This window comes from Lactuca virosa, chromosome 9 (assembly GCF_052849685.1).
Source record: "Lactuca virosa cultivar CGN04683 chromosome 9, Lactuca_virosa_CGN04683_v6, whole genome shotgun sequence".
NCBI classification, from domain to species: domain Eukaryota; kingdom Viridiplantae; phylum Streptophyta; class Magnoliopsida; order Asterales; family Asteraceae; genus Lactuca; species Lactuca virosa.
The window spans coordinates 96,221,253-96,247,041 of record NC_136434.1 but is presented as its reverse complement, the minus strand read 5'-3'; the positions used below and the strand labels follow the sequence as shown (position 1 = coordinate 96,247,041).

Here is a 25,789-nt window from a genome sequence, read left to right as displayed (position 1 = left end):
CCATGGCGAGTGTTCTAATAATTAATTAGCCTAATATAAATGTTCCAAATACCATCATCATAATTATGTTGAAATAGATTTCTATACGAATTAAATACATAACCTTGAAGCGGCTTAAGTGATTCCATTGAATAAACTTTTATTCATTGACGATCGACAACCCTGGGATTCCTAGTGAAAACTACACCTTCATCTCGATCAAAAGTGGGATCCGAGATCGCTTGAAGCTTTCTTTCCCTCTCTTCTTTAGGGATTAGGGTGGTGTGCTCTTTTAAGTGGGTGTGTGTTGTGCCAGAAGAATTTCTCTAAGGTGCCAAAGAGTCCCCTCTTAATAAGTAGGGCTTTGCTGGGATAAAAGAACGTATCTAATAAATTGCTAAAGGTAGGTTTTGTTTGGTATTTAAACTAGTTTATAAAGTAGTTTATTTTTCGAACTTTTTTAAATTGTCATGTTTCACAAGTCAAAAAACAACTTATATAAAAAAATCGGTTTTTAAAATATTTCCAAATATATCCTTAATTGATTATAAAATACTCATTATCTTCAAAGTTATTTTATATTTTTAGCTAACATTATCAATTAATTTTTACAAAATATTATTTTTTAGAAGCTAGTTTTTCAACTGATACCCAAATATACCATAAAGTTCATTATAAAAATACTTTTGGGTTGCACAATATGTCTAATAAATTATGTTTTTGGCATTGTCTAAATCCAACTATGTCATGGATCATGGTGATTAAAATTGCACAATCTCCAAACAATGTATAAAATAAAGTGCCCCAAAAAATTTTGAAAAGTTGAGTAAGGTGGAGGTAAATGGCTTTTGTGTCCTTGCCCTTCTTTCAACGGATAAACCCATGGGTTTTCCGGCAATTTCTCTTTACGACTCCGTCAAAGCTTTTGTCTCTATGTATCAATGGCTTCTACCGGAGACAAAAATGTAATACTCACTCCATTTCTTATTTTCCGTGTCCATCTATCCCCCCCTAACTTGATCATTGCCACTTACACCTTTTCTTCGAGTGATCACTGCTAGAAATACTCTGCTCCCAGGTTAGTTGCAGAAACTCATCATTTGTTTACCAACAGGGAATTTGATACGAGTTGATTATATGTAAATTACCTTGCTTGTAAAAAAAGACATATGTGTGTTTGTTATTTTCCAACTTGGTTAGATTACTTTTTGTTGAAACAAGTTCACTATTTGGCTCTATGATTCGTTTCGCTTCCTGGAAACTGTAAATACATGTACATCAAATCATATGGGTATTTGCTAATGTTCAGAGGTGAATCGCTTTTGCGTCCTCAATTTCTTATATTTTGATTAATTATGTGTTCTTTCCTAGTGAAAACAATCGATCTATTTGTTAATCTGTGAGAACGATGAACGATCGATCTATTTTGTTAGTATGTGTTCCCTTTCTTTTTCTTATGTAGGTACCCTGAAGATTGAGGGTATTGAAACTCCGGGTCTCTTAAAATGGGTGAAACCAGTGGTAATGGAAGCTTACCAATGCCACCTCTATCAAACTACAGAATGGGGAAAACCCTTGGGATTGGAGCATTCGGTAGAGTCAAAGTAGCCCAACATATTTTGACCGGGGTCAAAGTGGCCATAAAGATCCTTGCTCGTCAATCAATCAATGATTCTGCTGCAGAGAAAGGTATTCCTAAAATTACAACAATTGCCGCTTTCTTTCCTCTGAAGTGATGAAGTTGATGATTTCCTTTACTTCTTCATGATTGTATTTTCAGTGAGACGAGAGATTAATATAATGAGGCTTCTTTCCCATCCTCATATTGTTCGGCTTTATGAAGTCATAGAGACTCGATCATGTATATATGTCATCATGGAGTATATGAACTCAGGTGAACTATTTGATTATATCACTGAAAATGGTAGACTTGAGGAAGGTGAAGCTCGCCATCTCTTTCAACAGGTATCCATGCTCATGTTTCTTGCACAAAATCATCCTGCTCTTTTTATATCACACTATCACCTTGTGTTTTGTTGTTGAATTTTTCAAGATTTTAAAGATACAAATTTATATATTCTATTCCACAAGGCACAAGCTAATGGATGATGATTCCATGTAGATTATTTCAGGTGTAGAGAGTTGCCACCTTCACATGGTGGTTCACCGAGATCTTAAGCCTGAAAATCTACTTCTTGACACAAAAGGAAATGTCAAAATTGCTGACTTTGGACTTGCTAATATCATGCGAGATGGACATCTTCTAAAAACAAGTTGTGGAAGCCCTAATTATGCTTCTCCAGAGGTGTGTGAGTTGATTCTTTTTTACTTAATGGACTTAATAATATAAATGTTTACTCTTGATGCTTTAAAAGAAACAAACAACTTTTTTTGATGTAGGTTATCTCAGAACGTCTTTATGCTGGACCTGAAGTTGATGTTTGGAGTTGTGGGGTTATTTTATATGCTCTTTTATGTGGAAGTCTTCCTTTTGATGATGACAATCTTTCTGGCTTATATGCAAAGATAAAGGTTTGTATATATATTTAAGTTCTCAAGTGAAACTTATATATATACACTGACATGGGTATTAATTACTTGTTATCAGAGTGGAATATACACATACCCAAACTACTTGTCTCTTGGAGCACGTGACTTAATTAGAAAGATGCTTATTGTTGATTCGGTTAATCGTATAACTATTCCAGAAATATACAAGCATGCATGGTTTCAAGAACATCTTCCAAAATACATTGCAGGCCATTCGATCGATACTTCATGGAGTGCAAGAAAGGTATATAAAGTTATCAAATTTCAGAATTTCTATAATCAGTAAAAAGTAACTTCTTTATTTATCCATTCTTGATACAGTTATCTGAAATCTAATAATCATGTGTATGTATATTCCAAGGTTGATGTTCGAGTTCTAGAACAGATGGATATCTTAGGGTTCAATGTTCAAGAAGTTATTGGATCTTTGAACAACCTGTTGCAAAATCAGGTGATGAAACTCTCTCAATTGTTGATTCCATTACATATATTTCAACTGTAAAAGTGACCATTTTTTCTTAATATTTTCCTTTCAGGCAACTGTTACATATTCTATATTATTGCATAAGTTGTTGAGTAACCATAATTACAACAAAGACAATCCTCTAGCATCTTTGGTAACTTCAGTTATTCTTTTATTATCATGAATTGCAACTTGTATTTCCGTTTTGGGAAGACAAAAGTATAATTTTCATTATGAAAAGATAACATAGATTTTAAAAAAAAGGGGGTATTATTTATTTATTTCTGATTCTTGTAGCCACTGGAATGCACAGATCGCCGAGAAATATATGTAAGACCAGTTTCTCCTGTTCAAGGCAAATGGGTACTTGGATTCAAGGTCATTTTCGTCTTTATGCATTGTTATAACAGGATTGGACAAACTTTCTTGGGTTATTTCATAAAGTTTGGTGCCCTAGATCTTTTTGGATATAAATTGATATATATATTTCTGAATGCAGTCTTGTGCATCACCACATGAAACTATGAGACATGTTTTAAGCGTCCTCAAGAGCTTGAATGTACAATGGAAGAAGATCGGGTCATACAACTTGAAATGTCTATGGAAACCAGCAGCACTTGAAAGCTATTCCAAGTCTATAGGCATCCATAGAGATGATGCCACCTGTCAGAATATACCAATCAAGACCTCAAACATGGAAGCCTTTAGTTTGTGTGATGCAGTCAAGTTTGAAATTCAGGCAAGAAATGCAATTGCTTTTTATCTTTTAGTCACTCCATTATAAAAAAATAAAAGTAGGATGCTATAATACACAAATAAATGAAAGTAGGTTGTCATTTCTTGCATTTTGGTGTTTTAGAATCTTGGTAATGAAGGAAATATATATATTTTTTTGTTGGATCAGCTATACAAAGGCAGTGCAGAATCATCATATCTTGTGGACTGGCAAAGAGTTTTTGGACCTCCTTTTCTGTTCATGGAACTTTGTGCTGGATTTCGTGCTTGTGTTGTGTAATTGCATAGCCTCAATATTATGGCTTATATTCTATAACATCCAGGACTCCATTTATCAATTATCATGTACATTTTGTAAATTCGGTTTTCTTTTGTAACAAACTATACGCATCTTAAAGGCAAGTTATAATCAGCGACATGGTAATCATATCAATGTGTTAAAAAAAACCATTATGTGTCGGCATTTTACAAGTTTGCTGGGAAATTTACTGTAAACAATCAATTTTGACAAGTAAAAGGACTTTAGTAAACAAATTAGAAATGAAGTGAAAGTACATTACTTTTTACTTGATAATTTAAAGACAAATTACAAAACTAAGAAAAGGAAATGCTATTTTCTGCAGGAAATATGGCTTTGTGATTTTTTTGATATGAAGAAAAATTGTTGTCAAAGTAGGTTTAAACATCACAACCAAGAGTACATATAGTTTGTAAGTACAGAAGCACAATCATAGTGAATCGCATACTCTCTCACACACACACACCAAGCATTTAAAGATCATCCTGTACTGTAATTTGTTATTGCACTCTTTGCAGTGACCATGCCTCTCAATCCCTTGAACAAACCCTAGATGATGTGGGTGAACTCCTTGGATTTCAAGTATTCCTCCAAACTTGACATTCACAGACTGAAAGACATTTCTAATGTGGACAAAGTCATGATGTTTTTTTTTTTTTTTTTAGTTTCTAACTAAGCATCACTATTTGTATATATATTCTCCAAACAAAGCATATATATAATAACCTCAAGAATGAAAGAAAAATAGCCATACTTGTTGTATTGCAGATGAAACTTGTTCCTTGAAGCGACAAACTGGATATAAGAGTTGCAAAGGGATAATTTGCCTGGAAAACAGAAAGAAATTGAACAATACATAGGAACTAATGAATAAGAATATGTTTGATTACACTTATTCCTTAAGCAATCTCTACTTTATGTTGCAATACAAATTAGTTTTTATTCCAACCAAACTAAACTTGTAATAACCCCTCATTTTGATTTGTGTATATAGTTCACTAAACTTAAAAATATTTTCTAACATGATACTTCATTCTCTAATGTAAAGTCATCACCTGATAAACAATACAAGTTTATTAAAAATTTCACTCAAAAAAAGTTCTTAATCAACAATAAACATACAGATACATATAAATGAATATACAAGTCTATTGAACTTATAGGATAGATAAATATTGTTAAGAATCAAACTATATATCTATAACTACCATAAAGATAAACATAAATAAATATATAAATTTCTAGTAAATTCTCTCAGCAGTGGATACGGGATGAAGAAAGACAACAATGACTGTTATATTATCGTTGCTACCACGCTCTGCAGCCTCCATTGCCAATCTCTTGGAGCACATTCCAGGCTCTTTCACTGTCTTCTTCATTATCTCAACCACTTCATCATTACTTACAACATCCCACAGCCCATCACTACCCATCACCTGAAAATTTTATTTTTTTACCCATAAATAGCAACCTAATTATATATAGGGAAAATTTCATATATGCCCTTGTTAAACGTTAAAATATCGTATTTACCCGACTTTAAATCTAAATATCATATATACCCTTCTTAACATTTAAAATATCGTATTTGCCCAAATTTATTTTTGTAATATATTTTAAAATCTTTTAAACACTTTTCAGATTTTATAATAATTTTAATTATAAATAAAAAGCTAATGGACCAAATTGCCCTTTAATCTTAAAACCCTTTTTCCTTGACCTAGATATAGATGGTATGGCCCTCCAAATCCCCAATAGCTTTGATACGTTAATATCAATCGGCCATGAGTTTCCCTTGTATTCAATGAATCACAACCACTCTTAATCTATCTCATCACAATCCAATTCAGTTTCTGTCGGAAGCACAAGTTATCCACATATCAGTTTTGATTTTAATTTCAATATCACCATGGATGATTCTCATACTAAGAAGGAAGCTTAATCAGGTGATGGTTTTAACGTTGTTAAGGATATAACGGAAACAAAGAAGTCTTTGAAAATCCCTCCACCTCCGGAGAAACCATTACCTGGAGCTTGTTGTGACTGTGGTTGTGTACGCATGACATATATCTGATGAGCTTAAATTCAGACTTTGCAGCAAATTCTTTTCGGGAGAAGCAACCAACACCTTGTTAAAGGTGTTAAAGTGACACAAGAACATGAATAACTTTTGTATTATGATAACTAATTAATTCTTTGTCTCCACTTGCAATAAATAGTTATCGAGTACAATCGAATACTGGGACAATCGGCATTGCCATCAACACCAATGAACAGACACCATAAATGCTTTTGTTCTTAATCCAGAGTTAATCAACTGAGAAAACAATTAGTTAACCATAAGACTGAAAAATTGAACCTTGTAATTGATTGCTTCCAGAAATTGCCCTCGTCGTAGATACGCTGGACTGAAACTCTCAACAACTATTTTTTCATATCCAATCAAATAAATACTACACCTTTATCAATATCAAACAAGACACAAACCATTGAAATATGCATAGAAGCGAGAAAAAGAAATCTTGGATTATTTATTTGGAAAAGAAATGGAATTGCTTAATCTTTGTACTTTTACTTTAGTTTCAAGTTGATAGCAACGCGATTTGGGGGCAATATGATCTATCCAGGACTCCAGGTTAAGGAAAAATGTTTCAAGATTAAAGGGCAATTTGGACAATTAGTTTTATTTTTTTAATTAAAATGATTATAAAATATGAAAAATGATTAAAAGATTTTAAAATATGTTTTAAAAATAAATTTGGGTAAATACGATATTTTAAAAGGTTAATAAGGATATATATGATATTTAGATTTAAAGGTGGGCAAATACGATATTTTGAAGCTTAGTAAGGGCATATATGAAATTCTCCCTTATATATATCAAACATGGTAAAGTACATAATAATATCATATATATATATATATATATATATATATATATATATATTATATATATATATATATATATATATATATATATATATATATATATATATAATACCAGGTATTCATCCTCATCTGAAAGTATGGTCTCAGTAACCTCCGGTTCTGCAGTTACCCCAGGCTTCAGATCATCATCACCAATTGACCGTGTAACCTATTAATTATGAACAGCATTTAAATTTTTTTTTTTTTAAAAAGCACTTGCTTTATATAATAGAACTAGGGTTTATCTATACTGAATTAAGCAAACAAAATTAACCTGTAGGGCAGCTTGGCCAACCCTCCACGTGTCAAGCTGCCATTTGACCTCACCACCTAAACTCATAACTCGTTCTCTCTCTTCAGGACTACTTGCAACATGGTCCTACACAAAAGAAAATACAAAATTAAGCATGTATGTATAAATCAAGAAAAATATATATGTCATAAAAATGGATCAGATTGATAACAACCTTACTTAAAGGAATGGCAGAACCTGCACGACATAAGATTGCTCTGCAATCACCAGCATTAGCAACAAAAAGCCTATTTTCAACTATAACAGCACCAATTGCTGTACAGCCTGGGTGATACTCTTTCTTGGATTTACACTCGGAATTGGAATTCAATTCCTTTCTGAATGCCACATCAGTGTTGATGAATGCTTCTTTAAGTGCATCATGCGGACTGCATTTGTCATTAGTATAGAAATAAAAAGGTAAATTTTCGTTAAAAAAAATAATAATAAATAATACTTTATGGTCTCAAAGGTAGAGAGAGTCATTCATAATAACCAATACAAACCTGGTGGCATGATCTAGAGTTTGCAATAACAGTCTTGGTAGTGCTCCAACACAAAATTCTGCAGCTGCACCACCTGCATAATACCAATATGTATTGTATTTGTAACCCATAAATAATACCCAACATACTTAAAACAATCATAGCTTAATTCATATACCTCTGTGGCCATCAAAGATTCCAAACATATGGACATCTTTTTGATTCTCCACATGAGGCATAAGAAAGTGAGTATCCTCCATGGACTCCCTTCTTCCACAAGTAGCAAAGGAACCCCATGATAGAACAGGAAGATACACTGAAGAACTATCCGAATAAATATTCCAATTTTCCACACCAAGACCACTTCCATTTACAGTCTTCAAAATATTTTCACCCTGAACAAACCAGTTGATGTTCTCTTTATAAGGTTGGATTATCTGAGTGATGTCATCAATTGAGGATGATTGAGGGAGAATATTCTCCTCTACTTTTAAGATCTTATTATTTTCCATGATGAGATCAAGTTCGGTGATGATATCATCAAATGAAGGCCTATTGTGGATGTCAGCATCCCAGCAGCTCTGTATCAGAGATAGTAATCTTGGTGGTGCACCTGATTCAGTCCCTGCAAGTGCAGGTCTTAACCCTTCAGACACAACAGCTGCTGTCAGTTGCTGTTCAGTGTAGTTCATTTCCAGCACAGTGTGAGCCTGACATCAGGGGATATTATATTATTATGTTATAACTTATAAATATAATACACCGATATATGAAAATGAAACTACATTGCTATTTCTTGCATTTAGCTCGATTAAAACAACTAACCTGTGCTTCAGTGCGAAGATCAGTATATGGGACAACACCTGTGAGAAGTTCACTACAATGGGTTAAGCGTCAAGTTTTGGATTTCTCCTCATAACTGAAGGAAATACAAATATTATGTCATAAAAGGTCTGTCATTGGATTCTTACTTGATTGAAATTCCAAAACTGTATACGTCGGATTTTTCGGTCTGAATCTCCTTTCTCAATACTTCAGGTGCCATGTAAATGAGAGTACCTACCATATTCTTCTTATGAAATCCACCTGTTGGCTTTCCTGATGATCTCCAGTTTTCCAGTGTGACTTGTTTAAGATCTTGTTTGTATTCAGACAAACCAAAGTCTGCAAGATGTGGCTGCAGGCTTTTGTCAAGCTGCATCAAAATCAGAATCATGTAATCAACCACTAAAAACACAGTATGGAACTGAAAAAGCAAAAGCTTCTATATAAATCATACAGAACCAATTTGCTTATTATAGCATCTTCCTTCAACTTCTTCCCATAACAACATTTTACTTGGAAAAATCTACCCACTTATAGCAATGTCATCCAAAGACAAAGTAATTTTCACTGCTAGAATATGAAAAGAATTGAAAGTACAATGCTATAATTAGGTAGATTCAGCAAAGTATGATGCCTTAATAAGAAAAATATTGAAAGTACAACGTTGTAATAGAAAGAAATATAAGTAGGAGGACATAATATATGAAAGTGTGTTGCAAATCTTGCATTTAGACACACATATATATTAGAAATTTGAGATTAATTACTACAGTAACTTACAAGAACATTCGCTGGCTTCACATCTCTATGTATAATTCCAATGTTATGAAGATACTGTAAAGCATTTGCTGCAAAAGAGACATCACAAATAATGTTAACTTAGCTTTTGTACCCAAATTAAACTATCAAGTCGGTTAATAAGGAGTGCAAGTGTTTTTTACCTAGCTGTCTGGTGATCATAAGTGCTTGGTTGATACTTGGATTCCATTCCTCAACATGTAACTTCTGAGAAAGATTTCCAAACTCATACAACTTGAAGAAGAACATGTAGTTTGGTGGTCTTGCATGTGCTGCTACCAATGTCGCAATCCCTTGATGATTTAACTTGCTTCAAGTTTCAAATCATACAAACAAGTTACAGATATGCCAGCAAGTTCATACTCTCCTTCCATTACAGAAAAACAGATCATATTTTGACTTTTTGAAGAATCAAACAGTTGGTATGCAGCTTAACTTTTATGAACCCTTGACTTATTTGGAAGTTTCAAATTACATAAGTTTATAAGAAGTGCAACAAACTTGGTATCAAAATCTGTGCCAATTATGTTTGCATAAACTAATTAGTTTTTGAATTTTGACATCAAAAGGTGTAAGAGAACTAAGGGAGTGTCCATTTAACTGAATGAAGCATATGACTTATTTGAAGATAGGAAAGAATAGAAGAACTGACCATAGCAATCGCAATTCTTTATGAAACTTATTAATGTCGTCGGAGGTGGATAAAACGGGCTTTTTAACAGCAACTCTTTTCCCATCCAAAGTTGCATCATAAACAACACTTTCAGCACCTGCTAACGTAAAATTGGGGTTTCTGCATATGTTAATTCCTTTTGGTTCAAGTTAAAAAATGGAAGTTTTCATACCTCGAGCAATTGGAAGTGAGAGCGAGTAGGAAGACGATGAGAGGTGCAGAGGGATCGAATCGCTGCGGCAGCACCCTCTGATACAAGAATTAGGATGTACGATCTCTAAAACCATCCCGATTTTGGTTTGGGGATGGCTAATGATTGGTGTATGTATATATAATTATGTATCATGTAAGCTACATACAACAGAGGCTTTTCACTTTTAATGGGAACAGGAGGATGCAAATCACAAAGCGACACAATCACAAAACCTATTACTATTTGTTTTTTTTAATGATCACTTAACATTTTCGGAGCAAACTTCTATTTATTTATTATTTTGACCATCGATCAATATAGTTTCATAAATTGTACATTTAACCCATTCAACTTTAAACATATTTTATTTTATAACTATTTTCAATGTTTTTATTGTATTTTAATAACTAAAACATAATAATTTTTCATATTTTGGGTATATAAATAAAAACTTGAGATAGTTGTATTTTATATTTTATATGATTTATTTTTAAAAAATAATTAATTAAATTAGATTTTCTATAAAACATTTTAGGTAGTTAAAGGTAAATTAGTTAAATTTATAGAAAAAACTATTAAAATAAGTTTAACCATTGGAGAAGTCATTTATTTAAATGTCAAAATTAATAGATGATGATGTTACAACTACTTTAAATTATAACATATGTTAACCATTCGAAATGCTTTTATATATTATTTCTATGTAGATCGTAATATTCAAGGTACAATATGGATTATTTTAAGGTTATAGTAATTAAATAAAAAAATAGGGGGCTTTTCACAAATCTAACCAAAATGGGGATATATATATATATATATATATATATATATATATATATATATATATATATATATATATATATATATATATATATATAAAGGAATACTACACCTACATGTTAAAACTTTTTAGCCTTAAATTGTAGATGTCCTTATTAAGACCAAAAAAGATAACCTTTTAAGTTTAATAAATATTGAACTCGATCAAGTACCAACATAGTGTAACACCTAAAAAATCATCAGATACCATTATTAATTATTTCCAACTCTTCTCATTGTCTTGTTCTAGTCGTTATCGGAGGTTATCAAAGACCACCAAGTAATTTCTTTCTCCATTTATCTCTCAATAATGAATCTTATCTTGAAAAGGGTGTGAAATAAGAAGTCCAATATAACATACCAATTGCTAAATGAGACTTTGTCTACTTTTTTTTCCACTTCTAGTATATTGATGTTGGCCATAGAACACATCAAGATTTATTGGATGTAATCTTATTATTTGTTTTTTTAAAAGAGTACTTGTGTTTTTTTAGGCTCCTGCAAAGAAAGCTCAAAATATGGTGAAAGATTTGGATATGTTTGTCAAACGACATTGTGAACCTTCTCCTAGCTACTCCTAGTTGAAGCCACCCTTATTTAAACTTGTGACCTCCCTTATGGGAAACCACTGTCCTAACCAAGTGAGTCGCTAGGTGATGACTAGAATGGACTCTTATTCTCTCATTCCTTATTTCTCTTGTTTTTCTCTCATCACTACTATCGAGTCACCAGAAAAGATGAGCCCAAAGTCATTCCTTAATTTCTCTTACATTCTCTCTCCCTTTACTATAATAACATGTAAAGTTAGAGTAGGGGTTGGATGAGGGTGATATGTAGGTCCCATTAGATGTGGGTCACTTAAAGAAAAAGGGAAAAAATAACAATTGGTATATAGGTTATTTCATATGGACTTAACTCTTATTTTTCTAATAGTATTAGCCATAAGGACTCACGACGCAAGTTTTTTTCAAACCGCAAGGATCATTCATTGAAAATGAATCTTATTATCTTATTTCTTATCTCTATGGTTTTTCTATCGTCGCTACTATTAGAATCATTAATGACTAGATTCCTCTCCAATTTCTCAGACAATCTATCTCCATTTCCCACAATAACATGTGAAGTTGGATGATGGGTAAGGTTAGGGGCGACTCAACCAATTTGAGGGCTCTAAGCAAACAAAAAATTGGGACCCTTCGGTTTTATAACTTAAATGAAAGGTAAGCAAATAGATTCAAACCTAAACCCTTAGTTTAACAAACAAGCGTTTTTATCACCAGGCCAATCTCCAACTTATCTTTGTAACCCAATAAATACATATAGATACATATACAATTAACAGAATAAGCTTTAAAATTGGGGGCCATAAGCCCTTGCTTAGTTTTGCAAAGGGTAGAGCCAGCCTGGGTAAGGTTGACAATCTATCTCCCTTTCCCACAATAACATGTGAAGTTGGAGGATAGGTAAGGTGGGGGCGATATGTGGGTCCCATTAGATATTGGTCATTTAAAGAAAACTGAAAAAATAACAAGGGGTATATTGGCTATTTCATACGTGTTTAACTATTATTTTCTAACGGTGTTAGCTGTAAAGACTTACGATACAAGTTTTTCAAACCATAAGGATCATTCGTGTCAAAAAGTTCTCATAAGAACTATTCATGGTACTTTTTTTTTTGCAAACCATATGTACAATTTACACAACTTTGTCATTGTTATATTACATGTATGATAGATGCATGTCCATGCATTTATGAAAAGAAAAAAAGTCATTTTTGTAATAAAATAATATAAAAAGATAAAATGCAAGAACATTTCAATGGTTATTTAGATAAAAGTAATATTAAAATATACTAGAAGATCGTAACTAAGAAGGTTATTGCATTCTTTGCGCTTACAAATAAGGAAAATGATTTATGGGGTGTTGTCATTCCCGTTTTATTTTGACTTGTTATAAACAAATGGTTCATATCACACCAAACACGTTTCACTGTCTCCTCAAAATTTTAGCAATAAATGTTATGTCTATGTCTTTTACATGATTTGTCCTTTTTATATAAGATATATATTAATACTCATACTCACAAGAAGATCATTTATCATAAAATTTGTTCGCGGGCGGGTCAGATTGTTCAATCACCATTTATTTTCTAAGTAAATCGTTTATATACGATCTCAAGAATACACTTAGATTTCAATTTGGTCAAGTGGATCGTTTAAGGCCTCTCATAAAAGGATGGAATAATAGCTTATAACGTGCGTAAGATGTAAGTTATGATAGCATGTTAATGTGTATTTTACTATCTTTCTTAATAAGCAAAATCACAATCTACGATTCTACGCAACAAATAAATACATACATCAAAGGCCTTGGGCCCAAAGTTAGGATATACACAAATGGGCTAATATATACACAAGTGGGCTAATTATATATATATATATATATATATATATATATATATATATATCGACATTTTGCTTTTCTAGTTTCTCGGTAGAGGTTCTCAACAATGTCGTGATGTTGGTGGCACGAGATCATCATAACGTTGGTGATGTAAGTATGTTGACCTTGTTTACTTAGACGATGCGGTATGGGTCTCTATTTGCTCGTTCGGGTGACGTGGACACGCCTTAACGGCGTTGTAACGGGGGAACACCGCACCCGCTTCTCGTTTCTTCTCGTTAAGGCAGTTCTCGTGCCCGTTACCACGTATTGAAAAGGCGAAAAAGGTATACGTTGGGGTATGTTATTGTTGCAAACGGTCAAAATTTAAAATAAAAAAAAAAAAATTTACCCTTTTAACGCTATATAAATATTCATTTTAATTCAATTTTTTTTACTCTTTCTCTCATTCTCTCTATTTTATACTTTCTTAATAAAAAAAATGGAGCAAAACCCAAACACCCCCCCCCCCTCCATCATCAAAAAACCCAAACACACAACCAAACGCAACCTCGCCTCTAGGATTTACGGGATACAAAAATTATTTCAATTTTTTATCGTCTCAAGGATCACCACAAATATCATACCAAAGCGCCGCTTTCAATCCCGTTTCACCACCACTGTAATTTCCCGTCAAGTTCAGGAATTGCTGTCGAAGGGGCGGGAGAGTCTCAGTCCGTGTTCAACGTACTCCTTCTCCTAGAAAGCGACTTCTTTCATTCCTCGACAGCTAGGTCCAACTCACTTTACCTTCAACAAAATTTATTTGGTCAAAACCCAAATTTACAACAAAATTGTTTCCCTACTTTTGTTTTGATGCAACAAACAGCCACTCAACCATCACCTCCAACACAACCATCGGTTGAAGTGGAAGCGGGAGGTAGTAGGAGAAGGAAAGGGAAAGGAAAAGCGAAAGGGAAATCAATAGCGGTTGAAATGGAAAATGCAGACGTTCCGCAATGGTGGACACCGGAGGAGGAATATGCTTTGATGGCGGCATAGTGTACTACTTCAAAAGATGAACTCCGCGGAAATGGAATAAAGAAAGGTGTTTATTGGGGGGCGGTGTGCGAAAAATTTCACGCTATTTTGAGGAAAAAACTGTATCGCAATAATGACATGTTCAGCAGCAAACAGAGTTAAATAACCAAGCGGTGCAACAAATTCAACGGTATTTACAACCGGCTTGAGGCGCAACAGCAAAGCGGAACCAACAACTTCGATTTGTTCAAATCTGCAAAAGAACAATATGGGGTCGAAATGGAACATGTTTTCGAGTTTGAGAAATCATGGGAGTTGTTGAGAGCGGATCCAAAGTGGAATAAAACTCCTACATCGTCGGAGGTTCAATCCAAAAGGTCTCGCAATTCGAGCTCGGTCGACGTGTCGGACGCACGGACTCACATCGACCTAAACGCCGACACCGATGACATCCCGGATGATATCGAGGAGATATCCCCACCACGGCGACCGCCCGGACGCGACAAAGCGAGGTGCGCTGCAATGCATGCGGATGAAGTTGATGCGAAAGCAAAAGAGGCGGCGGAAATGAGAGCGAAATTCGATGAGCATAATTTATTAATAAAATAAAAAAAATGACTTGAAACGTCGTCATTTGGAGTTCCTAGAAAGGCAAGCACGGGAGAAGCAGGAGCAAAAAGAGAGAGAACTAATGACACATCAGTTGTCGATTCTTCGGACTAGCGAGGAGGGTTTGGCGCCTGAAGATCTAGTGGTGCTACAAGCAATGAAGGAACAAATTAGGAAGAAATATTTGGGTTAATTAGGATTAATAGTAAAATGTTATGGTTTTAGGTTTAATTTAAATGTTATTGGGTTAAATTAGGACTTGAAAAAAAATGTTATCTTTTGAAGTTATGTCTTTTTTTTTAATTGTAATCTTACTTTTAGTTTTTAAATATTATGTCTTTCTTTTTGTTTTTAAAATATTATATTTTATAAAAATGTACTTCTTTTATTAATTAAAAAAAACAAAAAAAATACAAAATCGAAAAAAAATACAAAAAAATGACATGGAAAAAAGTTGGTGTTACATCTTGTTATAACAAACAAACCATTTCCTCACTTGGTTTTATAACACTATTGGTGATGTGACATGTGAGGTGACACCAATTTGGTGTTACATCTATGTAACACCTCGTTTCCAAGTCAAACCCTAAAATCTGAAGATGTGTTTTTAGTATTATTTTATTCCAATATATGTATATATTGAAATAAAGAGTTTAGTGAAAAGGTGTGTAATTGGCATTATAATTTGTTTCGGAGGTCTAAAGAGTGCTTTCGGGGTTCGTAGTGGAAAAAATATTTGAACATATGGCTAAAGGATAATCAATCGGGCTCGTTTTGTAGTTTGTGGACTTATAGTGAAAATATCTTGTAGAGGAGGGGTTATTTGGGTAAATTTGAAGTTAATTTGAAAAAAAAGAGAAGGAATGGTTGAATATGTCAAAATTGAGATCTTTGGGGTTAAAAGAGTAATTTCTGGATTCGTTTTGCAAAAGATTCTCAAAGCGAAGGGGTGTTTGGTAACTTTTGGACTTAATATGAAAGAATCTTGGATGTTGGGGGCTGCTTTGTAATTTGTGGCCTAATCTTGAAAAGAAATCGGGAAGGAGGGACCAAAGGTGTTCTTTGGACACAAAGTTTGTGTGATCGGGTATTAAACCTGTCACCTTACTCCACCCATGCTAACCCTAAACCTAAAGCAAACACCAGCCGCCACCTTCACTACTCCCCTCCTCCAGCCGCCGCCTCCATGCCACCTGCCTCTTCGCCATCGGATTTCCATCGCCACTACCGAACATCGTGTGTAGCCGGGGAAAAACCACTGAGAATGGTCGAATGAAGCTCCACCAACTGGAGATCGGAGATGTTGTAGCCGCCATCCTTCTTCTGTTCGACGTCTCTGCGTCGGCGTTGCGTCTCAGCCCTGTTGGCGTCGCCGCTGCCCGTCTCCGTCGAAGATAAAGATGCCGCCGGGCTCTAGGCTCCTGTTGCTGCTGTAAACCGTCGTCAGCCGTCGCTATGGCCGCTAGCGCTGCCGATGCCATCACCGTGCGCCACCAGGTGGATGGCTACATTCGTTTAGGCGTAAAAGTCGAGTGTTGTTGTTGCTTATCGGGTTTTTGAGCGTTTCTGTTGGCCGGAACTGTGAGGGAATGTAACGCCCGTAGATCCGGGCTAGTCAATTTAGAGACGATAAGCATCAAAAATGACTTTTTTATGGAAGAGTATTTAGAAGGAGTAATCTTAACTAAGTTGTAGTATATGTTACAAGGATTCTGTACATATAAAGAACGCCGAAATCCGAGTTATAACGAAGAAGTTATGACATGTCGGAGTTTCGCGACAGAACCAACACGACACAGTGCGACGTAAATAGTGAATTTACATTAGAGCGATATTTGGTCTTAGCGATCTAAATGAAAGTCGTAGAATACGTTAAACCGAGCGCGTGGATATAAAGAACGTCGAAAACGGAGTTCGTATGCGAAAGTTATGAATTTCTGAAGTTCGGGGCGCGAAACCCCAAAACTGTCAGAGTTCACGACGTGAATATAGTGTTCACGACGTGAACTCAGTATTTATGACTTCTGGAGCCTGACAGACGCAAGTGGCGATGACGCACCTGATGACTATTGAATTCACGACGTGAGAACTTAAAATTCACGACGTGAGAGCTGAAAAATGACCCTATAAATAGAAATCGAGGGTCAGCCGATTTTGGTTGCTCTATCTCTTCTCTCCCACTCCCGATACCCTCTCTAAGCCCTATTTTAACCCCCCGAAGCCCCGGTATCATCCCGAGACACGAATCAAGTCCCGAAGCCCGAAGATCCCGAGAAGAAAAGAGTTTCCGAGCCGAAGCTCCGCCTGCGAGAAGCCCGGTGTGTGAAGATCTTCCAGTTTTACCAAAGAATACTACTTTACGAGCCGTAGTGCTGTCCGAGAATCGTCTAATCAAGTGAGTGTATAGTCACTTTCACCTTACACATATATATGAAGTATTTTCTTTAAAATACATGCTATGTGTAATCATATTAATTGTTTAATTAAGGTGGCCGTTGAATAGATGTTTTATACAAGTTTTAAACTGTATATGTATTTTTATCTACAAATATGTTGGGTAAAACCATGGGTAGATGAATTAGATGGTGTGTGATGAAATAAAGGTGATGAGAGGTATCGATGTTTAAGATGATCTAGTCATCTAGCAGAGTATAGACAACGGCCACAGACTATATTAGATAGTCCAGTGGAACGTTAGCAGACTTGTAATCGGTAGGTATGTTTGAACTATATGTTCATAAGGTGTTCTCGAACTATATGTTCATTAGGTGTTTTTGAACTATGTGTTCATCCGTTAGTTCTTCTTTTTGACACTATTACGTGTCGGGGTACAAGAGCCTACGAGAGTACTCTATTAGTATTTTCCCTATACTTTTATTTTGAAGAGCTTTGGAGTCTTTGTTTCTTTTATGAAGTGATCGGACGAGCTTCATTAGTCGGTGTTTCCATTTCCGATGCCGGATAGGGTGAGTCTGGGGGTTCAGATCACAGCCTAGGCATTGGTCAGCGTTTCCATTGCCGGATAGGGTGCGTCTGGGGGTTACATACCTCACGATATTCAGACCACAGCCTAGGCAAAATTCGATGTTGGATAGGGTGCGTCTGGGGATTACATACCTCACGATATTCAGACCACAGCCTAGGCAAAATTCGATGCTGGATAGGGTGCATCTGGGGGTTACATACCTCACGATATTCAGACCACAGCCTAGGCATTGATAACTACCCCTGACTTAATTGTCTTGTGGTTCTTTCTTTTACGAACAAAGGTTCGTGGTTAAACTTATTCCATTCATTTGATATCTTTATCGATCTTTGTTTACTGCTAGGGGATTTCCGAAGCAGTTTCGTTAGTTGGTTGTTCATATCAATTCTTTAGGCTAGATCTAGTAAGATCACTGTATAGGATCAGTATGTGGGGATCGACGTTGTTAGTGCTTGTAGCATAAACCTTGGGCAGCGATGAACTTCGTGCCTATTCCTTAGGATGAATCCTTAGGAATGAGTGATAGTTGATTCTTAGGGTAAATCCTTAAGAAATAAATAAGACAATGGGAATTGGGTAATTGGGTTGATTGTTTGATGTTTAAGCATAATAAATTATTTAATGTGGGTTGAAAACCCTATATGCTCACCAGGCTCCCAAGCCTGACCCACTCAGTTTTCTTTGTATTATAGGTTATGACACGAGAGCATAAGTTGGCTGACATAACGAGAGATTTTGGATTATAGGCCAATAGTTATGAATAACTGTTGTAAGGTCTATTTTGTTCTGTTTATGCTTTTGGTCTGTATTGAACATGACATCCCGAGATTTTGTTATATAATGAAAATACATTTCTTTAAAGAAATGCTTTGATAAATTCTTATCATATTTTGTTTTGGAAACAAATTCCGCAACCGTTTTCTTTAAACGATTACTCTGATTTTAAAACAAAGCATAAACAAATCAGTCTTTTCTAGCCGAGAAATTGGGGATGTCACAGGGAACCACCATGGCGGCCAACCATGGTGGCTGCCACCTAGTACCAACTATTCTGCCACCACCAACCACCGTGTGGTGGTGGCTGTGTGTGTTCTAGTGTGTACGAGTGTATTTGAGAGTGTGATAATGTATGTTTTTGTCAGCCGAAAAACCGAGGAACAACCCCACCACCACCGTGAAGTGGTGGCTGCCACCATGTGTGTAACATCCCGTTTATTAAATAAATAAATAGATAAAATTTAAATGAGTAGTAGCCCTAAAGGCGGAATAATTTAGCAAGGCGTTGGTCTTCGGGAGTTAGTAGTCATAATTGGAAGTTTGGGGGTTAAAATGTAACTTCAGGATTAATTTGTAAAGATTTTGGAAGGTTGAGGGATGTTTAGTAAGTTAAGGGTCTATTTTGAAAAGGATTTTAGAAGTTAGGGTGGATTTGATAAATTATGGACTTATTATGAAAGACTTTATGGAGGCAAGGGCTAAAGTGTAAGTTTTGGAGTTAAATTGAAAGCAATATTGTTGGGAGGGACTAATAATGGATAAATGAGTGAAAGTTTGAATGGATGCGGGACTTAACCTGGTGTCCTCCCCACGTCGCATCTTCAAATCCTAAACCTAAGAGACCATTTTCCAGCCGCCATGCGAGATGATTAGCCACCACCACCTCTCCCTTCGTCGCTGTTCCGATCAGACAGGACCGCTAAGTGGTTGCCTCGCCGGCGAGTGCCGCCTCAACAACTCCCGCTGCCAGCAACGCCGCGAACAACCGAGAGTTGCGTCGAAGGTCATAGGTGGTGTTTTGTTCGTTGTGCAGGTCGTGAGCCACCGGAAACACATGGTAAGCCCATCCGCAATCCATTCTTCTTCTTCTTCTTCTCTCTCTCTCTTTCTCGTTCTTTTGTGGGTCTGATATGGGCTTATTTAGTCATAGAAATCATTCATTATCTTATTAATTATTGTTGATTTTATATCATTTTATGGACAAAAGGTACTTAATTAGCTTAATATTTCAATTTCAGCAATAAAAGACATGCTCGGGTGGAAAAGGAAGCGGAACTAGCGATTGGAAGCTTGGATCTTGGATTTTGAAGAAAGAAGGATGTTGCTAGGCAGCTTGACCCCTCGTCAGTGTTTTGGCCATATCTCATGAACCGTAACTCCGATTGACGAGATTCAAATTGTTATGAAAACTAGACACAATTCCGGACGACTTTCGTGTTTTGAGAAAATGATGATTCCAAACGGACTCGGCGAGTAGGGTCGACTACTCGGCGAGTCGTATCGAACTTTCGCGATTCTGGACGCGCTGACTTGCCGTACACGGGTTTTAAGTGACGGACTCGCCGAGTAGCCTCTGTTTTGTGAAAATCTATATAAAGGGACTTTTAGATCGATAACCTAGCATATAGAGGAACCCTTGGAGGCTAAGATACGATTGAAAGCGCTGGTGAAGCTCTGGAAAGTGAAGAATCAACCCTACATTCGATTTTGAGGAGAATTAAGGCAAAATCAAGTTTACTCTTTACCTAATCTCTTGTTTGAACTATGTTTTTACCAATTGATTTCGTTTTTGAGTGTTTTACTACCTTAATCGTGAGTTAAAACCTTTTAGCTTCTGTTTGGGGAGACAATGTTGAAACTATGGTTTGATTAATGGTAGGATTGATTTAATATTGGTGATTTTGTTGATTCTAGCTTGTTAAAGAACCTTATGTGTGAATGATAACTAATTTTCTGTTAATAGGAAGATAATTAAATAGTATGAACATCTTTTAATTATCAACCCCATATATTTATGTGACCACTTTATCATATGTCTAGGACTAACGAACGTGAAACTAGAATTAATAAGAAAAATTAGGTAAATTCATGTGTGAGCTTGTTTGATGACCATCAGCAAGAGGTTAACTAAAGGACCAATTTAGTTAGCTATTACAAGTCTAAATTAACCCGAATAAATAATCTAGTGAATTAAATTAAATTAGACAACTGATCACTGTTTGAGTTAGTTTGTTTTCTAAGGATTATCGTAGCGAACGCAAGGCTAATCACTTGAATCGGTAGCCAATAGAAGAATTAATCCATTGCACTATTACCATAATATCAACCATAGGATCAATTGAGTTGAACTAAACAGAAGTTCCTTTCATTATTGAATTTAGTTGAATCTTTGCTTATCTAGTTTTTGATTAATTAATCTAAGTATTAGTTAGTAAGTTTCTAGTCTTGTAAAACTAGAGAAAACCTTTTATCAACTTGTTTTATTTAGATAATATTAGCATTTATTTTAATTGTTTACCGTTCCCTGTGTTCGATACCCTACTTGCTTGAACTATATTACTAATCGATAGGTACACTGCCTTTCGTGTGTTTATTTTGTGTCTAAGTTAGTAGGATTAAAACTAGTTCGTTTCACACACATCAAGTTTTTGGCGCCGTTGCCGGGGAACGGTTCTAAATAGTTAATTTTATTTGCTAATTGTTATCATTTTTTTTGTTGATTAATTTTTTTTATTTAGTTTAATTTTAATTTTAATTTTTATTTTTATTTATTATGTATTTTCCAAATCTCGATGCTCTTGATGCTTTTCTTGAGGAAGTAGTACAGGAAATTGAGCAAGAAGATGAGGAGTATGACTCAGATGAAGATTTGAAGAAATTTGGAAGATGGTTAGATAACATCTTGCCCAACACACAAGGGACATCTGAGTCACAAGAGCTAGAAGATGAGGAATATGACTCAGATGATGATTTGAAGGAATTTGGAAGATGGTTAGATAACATCATGCCTAATAAACAAGAACAGTTTGAGTCACAAGAGCTAAAGTTACAAGATGAAGAATTTAATCCAGAAAGAGATTTGGAGGAGCTGGAAAGGTTGTTAGCAGAGAGGTCGGACGAAGAACAAGAACAAGCTGAATTGCAGGAACCAAGTTGTGGTTTGACCATTACCACGACATGGTCCCCTGTTCTTCCGGTTTGTGTTTCAAAGCATGGGGTGACGATTCCAACTTTGGAGAAAGTTCTGAAGCGCGATCCATTTCTGATTACTACCCGACCGGTCCCAACCCTTGTCAGAATTCTTGGGTTTTATGTATTCAAGCTCGTTTGGCCAATTTTAGAAGAAAAGAGCCAAATTTTACAAATTGGTCCAAAGAAAATATTTAATGCAACAGATGGATTGGCATTGATTTTATTAGAAGTTTATTAAGTTGAGAGTCCAGCTCAAGACTCGCACAAAAAGAAGCGCTTGCGGGAGGTAACCCGTCATTAGAGTTTGCTTTTCTTTTTCTTTTTAAACTTCTAGTTTATTAGGGTAATTTAGGATTTTAATTTTGATGTTTGTTTTCGTTTTTCTATTACTTGTGTGTTGTTTTGATCTTTTCAGTTTGAAGCTTAGGATTGCATGTGAGGGTCTAGAGTCAAGGTTGACGAAGTGAGAAATCGAGTCTAGGCGAAAGAGGAAACGAAGTTTTGAGTCAAGCTATGAGTCAAATTGATAGAAGGGTTATAGAGTGTTTATTCACTGAAGAAAAATGAGGGAAAATATTAGTTTATATAACCCCCATACATCAGAAACGGACTTGGGCAGAATAAAATTTTTGTCACACAGCGGTCTACTCGCCGAGTGCATCTTATGGACTCGCCGAGTCCATGTGAAAATTCACGATTCTTCTGCCATTTACGCTTCAACTCGGCAAGTCTACATACTTACTCGACGAGTCGCTCATTCTTCTTACTTTTGAGCTGAAGATTTGATGACATTTGATATGGGCATTGGTTCTATTCTTTGAAGATCATTTTCCGAGCATTTCCAAGAGTTTTTCTCTTATATTTGGAGCTTTTATAAAGACTGTACCACACGAGATTTTGACACCCAAGACATGGATGAGCTGTTCCCATGTCTAAAGTCAATTGAAGATGGAGCTGAAGAGAAGAGATATCAACCTCGCCACTACTATCCCAGGGGAGTTTGTTCCAATTCTCTCCTTATTTTTATTGTTCTTTATCATGCATGATATGCAATGGGGACATTGCATAAATTAAGTGTGGGGTAGGGGGTTGGTTACACTAGTTAAATTTTAAAATTTTGCATAAAATTTGCTAGGATTAATTTAGAAAATTTTGGTAAAGCAATCAAGGATCATGCTAGTATTATATTTGATGATTCTATGAAGACCCAAATGTTTAGTTGAGCCAATATACGTTATAGTGCATTTGTGGCCTCCTTTATTCTAGTGAAATCATGGGACAAAAACACAACCTCGCTTAGTTTGAGGGATGCAATATGTTTAGCATCGTGTACTTGAAATGTATCCAGGAAAATTTTTATCTTTAATCAATAAAGGTTGAAGTTGAGTGCCCTTGCTTAAGCATGTAGGTTTTGAGTGAAAGAAAAAAAAAAGAGAGTTACATGTAAAAAAAAGAGAGAGAATTACAAGAAAAGTTTAAAGAATTTTTGGAGCATCAAAGTTAAAGTGTGAGATCAAAAGTTCAAAATTCCGAAGAAATTCAAAAGTGAAGATACCAAAAATCAAAAGGTGGTGAATTCAAAGAAATCAAAGATCAAATTATCAAAAAAGTGAAGAATTCCAATAGCTCCATAGTGGTATCGAAAAGTTGTAATTTTCTAGATTATGTATGCTTGGGTTGCTTGACCAAAAATACCTTGAGGTTAAAAAAGTTTTATGGGGATGGATTCGGAGGGATGCATAAAATGAGCATTGTTCAAAAGAAGTGGGCGAGTGTTTATGAGGATTGTGAGTATTTAGAATTAGGGGGGTCCTTAGGAAAAAATTAAGACACAAATGCATGCGTTGCGGTCTTAGCATAATGGCTGGGTTCAATTGGGATTGTCTTATGTGATATTAGCGTGCTAAAATTCAGTTTTGCTTGGGGGCAAGCAAAAGTCAAGTGTGGGGTATTTTGATGTGTGTGAAACGAACTAGTTTTAATCCTACTAACTTAGACACAAAATAAACACACGAAAGGCAGTGTACCTATCGATTAGTAATATAGTTCAAGCAAGTAGGGTATCGAACACAGGGAACGGTAAACAATTAAAATAAATGCTAATATTATCTAAATAAAACAAGTTGATAAAAGGTTTTCTCTAGTTTTACAAGACTAGAAACTTACTAACTAATACTTAGATTAATTAATCAAAAACTAGATAAGCAAAGATTCAACTAAATTCAATAATGAAAGGAACTTCTGTTTAGTTCAACTCAATTGATCCTATGGTTGATATTATGGTAATAGTGCAATAGATTAATTCTTCTATTGGCTACCGATTCAAGTGATTAGCCTTGCGTTCGCTACGATAATCCTTAGAAAACAAACTAACTCAAACAGTGATCAGTTGTCTAATTTAATTTAATTCACTAGATTATTTATTAGGGTTAATTTAGACTTGTAATAGCTAACTAAATTGGTCCTTTAGTCAACCTCTTGCTGATGGTCATCAAACAAGCTCACACATGAATTTACCTAATTTTTCTTATTAATTATAGTTTCACGTTCGTTAGTCCTAGACATATGATAAAGTGGTCACATAAACATATGGGGTTGATAATTAAAAGATGTTCATACTATTTAATTATCTTCCTATTAACAGAAAATTAGTTATCATTCACACATAAGGTTCTTTAACAAGCTAGAATCAACAAAATCACCAATATTAAATCAATCCTACCATTAATCAAACCATAGTTTCAACATTGTCTCCCCAAACAGAAGCTAAAAGGTTTTAGCTCATGATTAAGGCAGTAAAACACTCAAAAACGAAATCAATTGGTAAAAACATAGTTCAAACAAGAGATTAGGTAAAGAGTAAACTTGATTTTGCCTTAATTCTCCTCAAAATCGAATGTAGGGTTGATTCTTCACTTTCCAGAGCTTCACCAGCGCTTTCAATCGTATCTTAGCCTCCAAGGGTTCCTCTATATGCTAGGTTATCGATCTAAAAGTCCCTTTATATAGATTTTCACAAAACAGAGGCTACTCGGCGAGTCCAGTGACCTACTCGGCGAGTCCGTCACTTAAAACCCGTGTACGGCAAGTCAGCGCGTCCAGAATCGCGAAAGTTCGATACGACTCGCCGAGTAGTCGACCCTACTCGCCGAGTCCGTTTGGAATCATCATTTTCTCAAAACACGAAAGTCGTCCGGAATTGTGTCTAGTTTTCATAACAATTTGAATCTCGTCAATCGGAGTTACGGTTCATGAGATATGGCCAAAACACTGACTAGGGGTCAAGCTGCCTAGCAACATCCTTCTTTCTTCAAAATCCAAGATCCAAGCTTCCAATCGCTAGTTCCGCTTCCTTTTCCACCCGAGCATGTCTTTTATTGCTGAAATTGAAATATTAAGCTAATTAAGTACCTTTTGTCCATAAAATGATATAAAATCAACAATAATTAATAAGATAATGAATGATTTCTATGACTAAATAAGCCCATATCAGGGTCACTGCCGTCATCCGTGGCCATGGGGGGCTGTTGTTTACGTTTTTCCGGCGACGCCTGCTGCCTAAGAGGTGGCAAAATATATGTGCAATCGAGTATACAAGCTGTTCTCGGTATTGTGGTGTTGTATGAGAGGTAGTTGGCCAAAAACCCACCGCCACCACCACAAGGTGGTGGCTGCCATCGTTTTCTGCCGTCACCAGCCACCGTGAAGGGTGGTTGTGTGTGTTATTGTATGTGAGAGTGTGTACTTTGTGGGTATAAATTTGT

The 25,789-nt window shown here is 35.5% G+C and overlaps 2 protein-coding genes across 3 annotated transcripts; one reads left to right on the top strand and one right to left on the bottom strand.

The window, feature by feature from the left end:
- Window positions 1-816: 816 nt before the first annotated feature.
- On the top strand, window positions 817-4,086 carry LOC145137591 (SNF1-related protein kinase catalytic subunit alpha KIN10-like). Its single transcript, XM_079071719.1, has 11 exons — window positions 817-1,057; window positions 1,442-1,668; window positions 1,760-1,944; window positions 2,102-2,284; window positions 2,380-2,511; window positions 2,588-2,773; window positions 2,891-2,980; window positions 3,066-3,146; window positions 3,290-3,370; window positions 3,492-3,731; window positions 3,897-4,086. Exons 2-11 carry the CDS (start codon window positions 1,485-1,487, stop codon window positions 4,005-4,007), a joined length of 1,473 nt encoding a protein of 490 aa, XP_078927845.1. The 5' UTR covers window positions 817-1,057; window positions 1,442-1,484; the 3' UTR covers window positions 4,008-4,086.
- Window positions 4,087-5,081: 995 nt separating this feature from the next.
- LOC145137590 (protein kinase family protein / protein phosphatase 2C (PP2C) family protein) lies at window positions 5,082-10,434 on the bottom strand. Of its 2 annotated transcripts, none has more exons than XM_079071718.1 (12): window positions 10,199-10,434; window positions 10,006-10,123; window positions 9,497-9,663; window positions 9,336-9,403; window positions 8,702-8,925; window positions 8,556-8,607; window positions 7,909-8,440; window positions 7,752-7,824; window positions 7,421-7,634; window positions 7,228-7,332; window positions 7,066-7,122; window positions 5,082-5,461 (listed from the first exon to the last, which is right to left on the bottom strand). In XM_079071718.1, exons 1-12 carry the CDS (start codon window positions 10,311-10,313, stop codon window positions 5,267-5,269), a joined length of 1,920 nt encoding a protein of 639 aa, XP_078927844.1. In that variant the 5' UTR covers window positions 10,314-10,434; the 3' UTR covers window positions 5,082-5,266. The 2 variants fall into 2 exon arrangements, with proteins under 2 accessions (XP_078927844.1, XP_078927843.1); XM_079071717.1 differs by having other exon boundaries at window positions 7,027-7,122; window positions 10,199-10,432.
- Between the last annotated feature and the right edge of the window lie 15,355 nt (window positions 10,435-25,789).